General features: G+C 36.2%; 1 protein-coding gene across 1 annotated transcript; it reads left to right on the top strand.

The window, feature by feature from the left end:
• The first annotated feature begins 1329 nt into the window (after positions 1–1329).
• Positions 1330–2322, top strand: LOC138833606 (olfactory receptor 5T9-like). Its single transcript, XM_070031888.1, has one exon. The coding sequence runs from the start codon at positions 1360–1362 to the stop codon at positions 2320–2322; it is 963 nt and encodes a 320-aa protein (XP_069887989.1). The 5' UTR covers positions 1330–1359.
• Positions 2323–5630: the final 3308 nt, after the last annotated feature.

The following is a 5630-nucleotide window of genomic DNA, read 5'->3' on the forward strand; positions in this document are numbered from 1 at the left end:
TTAATATGTATTTTATCATTAGTGTAAATTATTTATAATCAGTCTTCACGGAATGTATATTAGTTTGAGTGTTTAATCCTTCTATAAACTTTTACTGGACAATATACTGAAGACAAAGTAATCATTGCAGAAATCACCTCCCAGTGGGACAGTGGATGCAATAAATTACACTTGACTACCTCAGCTTTTCAATCTAGATACAGGTAAACTGTTAAGGTTTATCTTCCTTCCAGGTAAATTGTTAAGGTTTATCTTCCTTCTAGCTTTACTTTTCTATTTTGGTTATCCATGTCCTTTTTCAAATACTCATTGAATTAGGAAAAACAATAATATCAGGAAGTAAACACAGAAATCAAATATTACTTTTTGGTAAATATGTAACTTTCCTTTTATTTATTTATTTTTTATTGTGAAAATATCAGAAAAATCATATTAAGTGAATTTTCCTTTTAAATAATAGGATTGATAAAAAATTAGCTCACTATCACAGTGACCTTAATTTCATAATGTTTGAAACCTTCATAACAAACACTAACATTTTATTAAACATAGTGGTAATTAATTTGAACAGATATTTATCTCTAAGAACTTTGTAAAAATTCAAGAGTTGAGAAAGAGAAACATGTTTTATGTAGTTAAGCTAACACTTGATAAACAAGAGTAAATAGTAGAATAAAATATTCCTATGGGATCATATATACTTAAAGAAAAATTTGTAACTAAGAAATAAATATGACATATCTATCTCCAAAATAAAATATGTTTTACTAAACAGAATTAGTCATTTGATAAAAGTGTAGCCATAAAATGATTTTTGCTTGAAAGGGTCATCATTTCAACAAGCTAAAAATTAAAACCAGTGCTCCCTACTTTCAATTTATATGTTCTTATTTTTACAGTAAACACAAATATCCTTTCCATAATTATATTTACCTGTGAGGTAAGTTGTGCTCACTTATTTTAAGAGGCCATATATATATATATATATATATATATATATATATATATATATATATATATATATATCTTGGTGAATTTTCAAATTATGTAATTTACTAAAAAGGGGTAGAAAATTCTTGCAATATTCACTGAAATAAATAATTGCATTCATTAATTAAACATATAATGTTAATTTGCCAGATTGTCAAAAAGAGAAAAATAGCCAACAAAGGAATAAAAATTATATCTTCCTTTAGCTACTAAGGTACAATTATTGTGTTTCTGTGAAATTTTTCATTACAGCCAATCACATCACTACCAAGGAAGTTGAGATGTCTTAGCACAGATACAGACAGCAAGGATAAAGTTAGCCTGCCTCTCATGGGATACAACGTTTAGAATCAAGAATTCAAAAGTGCAATGGACGAACTGTTATCAGACTTGGACATACGTAAACTTGATTTCCAGAACATGACTGAAGTCACTCTCTTTATATTGAGAGGCTTCACAGATAATTTTGACCTGAAAGTAGTCTTATTTTTACTCTTTTTTGTGATTTATCTCTTTACTCTGATAGGAAATTTGGGCCTGGTTGTACTGGTCATTATGGAGATCCGCCTCCACAACCCCATGTATTATTTTCTCAGTGTCTTATCATTTTTGGATGCCTGTTACTCTACAGTTGTGACCCCCAAAATGTTGGTCAATTTCTTAGCAGAAGACAAATCCATTTCCTTTATTGGATGTGCAACCCAGATGTTTCTCTTCGTGACTCTGGGAACCACAGAAGCCTTCCTGTTGTCTGCAATGGCTTATGATCGGTATGTAGCCATCTACAACCCTCTCCTCTACTCAGTGAGCATGCCACCCAGAGTCTATGTATCCCTCATCATTGCCTCCTATGTTGTTGGTATTGCTAATGGCACGATACACACAATGGCCACTTTCAGTCTGTCTTTCTGTGGATCCAATGAAATCAGTCATGTCTTCTGTGATATTCCCCCACTATTAGCAATTTCTTGTTCTGACACTGAAATAAACCAGCTTCTACTCTTCTACTGTGTAGGGTCTATTGAGATGGTCACTATTCTGATTGTCCTGGTGTCCTATGGTTTCATTCTGGTGGCCATTCTGAGAATGCGTTCTGGTGAGGGGAGGAGAAAAGTGTTCTCCACGTGTGGCTCTCACCTGACTGGAGTGTCTATTTATTATGGCACAATATTCTTCAGCTACATGAGACCAAATTCCAGCTATGATTCAAACCATGACATGATCGTGTCGATATTTTACACCATTGTGATCCCCATGCTGAATCCTGTCATCTACAGTTTGAGAAACAAAGACGTGAAGCAAGCAATGAAAAAAATTTTTGAAAGAAGTTAGTAATTGACACATTTTTAGAATTGAATAAAACTAAAAGAATCTAGTGATGTCCTTCAAGTAGATAAGAAACTAGATAAAATATGATCAGGAATTTAAGAGTGAGATCATTCAATATTGTTCCAATATTGTGTCTCTTGTATGCAAATATGCATAATATGCAGATCCAAATGCATATTAAACATTGTTGGACATAAATGTTGTCGTTGGTTTTTTATGACTACTTTTCACTTAACCTAAACACAGTTCATATTTTAATCCTTTACTATTAAATAATAATCATATTGCTTACAGCAGTTCCTTGGCATGTATTATGGAGTCAATTTTCTGTTGTGAAATCCTTAGGAATGAATTCCCATAGCTGAATAGAACCAAAACAACAAAATACAATGTTGTTTACACCCTATTAGTCTGACTTACATTTTGATTTATTCACTGTAATCCATACAATTGTGCTTATCTTATATAATTCATATAATAGCAAGTCTTAAAAGACAGAGTTATAAATGAGTGATGGGATAAGATGTTGTTGTTTTAAATTTTTTTCTTTTAAAGATACTGTCCAGAGGGGTTACAGTTGTATAAGTAAGGTATTGAATACATTTCTTGTCCAGCATTATTACCCCATCCTTTTCTTTTCTTCTACTATCCCTTCCCTCCCTTCCTCCTCCACACCTACCCCCACAAATTGTAATGTTCATTCCCAACATAGTGTCTGTGAGTCTCATTGTGGCAATGGGTCATCCTGTGCTCTTGTTTCAACATTTTGTTATTCTGCTTTCTCTTTGCAAATTAGATAAATTATATTCTAGAGTCAGGGTACCAAAATGAAATACAGTGATAACAGGGTTATAACATAGGAAGAAGAACATACAAAAGAAACAAAAAAATCACAAAGTACATGAAAAAACAATAACAATGATAAACCTCTGGTATCCATATTTTGGGGCTCATTTCTCTGAGCATTATCTTTTATGGTCATTTGTACACACCTTTTGAGCTTTTCTGCTTACTGATGAGATTATCCTAGACATATGCTTATTACTGCAAATGAGAGAAACCATGGGACCTACATTTCTAGGGTCTGACTTACTTCATGTAATATGATTTTCCTCCAGTCTTTCCATTTCTCAACAAATGAAGAGGTGTCATTTGGAATGACAGAATGCTTCCATCAGAATTTCATTGTACATATATACACCACATTTTCTTGATCCATTCATCTACTGAGGGGCATATGAGTTGGTTCCATATCTTAGCTGTGGTGAATAATTCTGAGATAAACATAGTGGTGTGGTAGATTTAATATGGCCTTGTTTATGATTTTTTTGTGTAAATGTGGGATTGTTGGGTCATAGGGGAGTTCTATGTGGAGTCTTTTGAGGAACCTCCATAGTACTTTCCAAAGTGGTTGAACAAGTTTATACTTCCACCAACAGTGCAGTAGGGTTCCCTTTTGGCCACACCCATCCAGCATCTGTTGTTATTAGATTTCTTGATTATAGCCATTCTAACTGGGGTGAGGTGGAATCTCAATGTTGTTTTGATTTGCATTTCTTTTTTGGGGGGGCGGTCATGGGGCCTGAACTCTGGGGCTGGGCGCTGTCCCTCAGCTCTTCAGCTCAAGGCTAGCACTCTACCACTTGAGCCACAGCGCCACTTCTAGCTTTTTTCTTTTTGCTTATGTGGTGCTGAGGAATCGAACCCAGGACTTCAGGCATACAAGGCAAGTGCTCTACCACTAAGCCACCTTCCCAACCCCCTTGATTTGCATTTCTTTTATGACTAGAGAAGTTGAGCATTTCTTCATGTGTCTATTGGCCATTCTTATTTTCTCTTCAGAGAAGTCTCTCTTTAAATGTTGAGTCCACTTATTAATCAGGTGGTTGTTTCTTTAAGGATTTGCTATTGGGGGTTTAATTTTTTTTAGTTCCAGGTATATTTTAGATATGAGAACCTTGTCCATTGTATGAGTATTGAAAATCTTCTGCCATTCTGTGTGTTTTCTATTGATCTTGCTAGCTATGTCCTTTGCCATGCAGAAACTTTCCAGTTTCATGCAATCCCATTTGTACAAAATTTCTTTGAATTGTTGTGTTTCTCAGTCGCTATTAAGAAAATTTTGGCCTGTACCAAGGAGCCCTAGAGTTTCTCCTATTCCTTCCTTTAATGTTTTCAGGTGTCTACTATCAGGAAGGATGTCCACTTTCTCCACTCCTTTTCAATTTAGTTTTAGAATGCCTAGCTAGATCGGTAAGATGCAAACATAAAGGGGATCCAAATAGAGAAAGATGAAGTAAAACTTTCCTTCTTTGTGGATGACATAATCTTGTATTTAAAGAACCCCAGGGACTCCACTCCCAAGTCACTTGAGTTGATCTGAAATGTTGGCAAAGTAACAGAGTGTAAAATTAATCCTCAAAAATCAAAGTCTGCGGGGCTGGGAAGGTGGCTCAGTGGTAGAGCGCTTGTCTTGCATGCCTGCGGACCTGGGTTCAATTCCTTAGCACCACATAAGCAAAAAGAAAAAAACCAGAGGTGGTGCTGTGGCTCAAGTGGTAGAGTGCTAGCCTTGAGCTGAAGAGCTGAGGGACAGCATCCAGGCACAGAGTTCAGGCCCCACGACCAGACCCTCCCCCCCAAAAAAAATCAATGGCTGCCGGCACGGGTGGCTCATGCCTGTAGGAGGCTGAGATCTGAGGATCACATTTCAAAGCCAGCCCACTAGAAAACCTGAAGTGGTGCTGTGGCTCAAGCAGTAGAGCGCGTGCTTTGAGCTGAAGAGCACAGGGACAGCAACCAAGCCCAGAGTTCAAGCCCCACAACTGACCAATGCCTTTTCTCTCTGCCAATAACAGGAAGCGTGCAGCTGAAATAAAAAAAGCAACTCTCTTTGTAATAGCTCCACAAAGAATAAAATACCTACGAGTTAACTTAACTAATGAAATGAAGGACCTCTATGATGGAATCTTTAAAAACCTGAAAAAGAAATTAAAGCAGAACTAAGGAAGTGGGAAAAAAACCCATGCTCCTGGATTAGGAGGAATAACATCTTGAAAATGGCAATACTGCCAAAGGCTATCTACAAATTCAATGCAATACCCATCGATATCTTAACCTCATTCTTCAGTGAAATACAAGAAGGAATCCAAAATTTTATCTGGAAGAATAAGAGACCCCGAATAGCAAAAACAATCCTTAGCAGAAAGAACAGTGCTGGAGGAATATCATTACCAAACTTCAAACTCTATTTCAAAGCCATAGTAATCGAAATGGCTTGGTTCTGGCACAAGAACAGGCCTGAGGACCAG

This window comes from Dipodomys merriami, unplaced genomic scaffold (genome assembly GCF_024711535.1).
Source record: "Dipodomys merriami isolate MVZ:Mamm:240054 unplaced genomic scaffold, mDipMer1.0.p SCAF_21, whole genome shotgun sequence".
In the NCBI taxonomy this organism is placed as follows: domain Eukaryota; kingdom Metazoa; phylum Chordata; class Mammalia; order Rodentia; family Heteromyidae; genus Dipodomys; species Dipodomys merriami.

Bases quoted from the DNA above. Each gene is read 5' to 3' on its own strand.
- LOC138833606 (XM_070031888.1), top strand. From the start codon at position 1,360: ATGGACGAACTGTTATCAGACTTGGACATACGTAAACTTGATTTCCAG.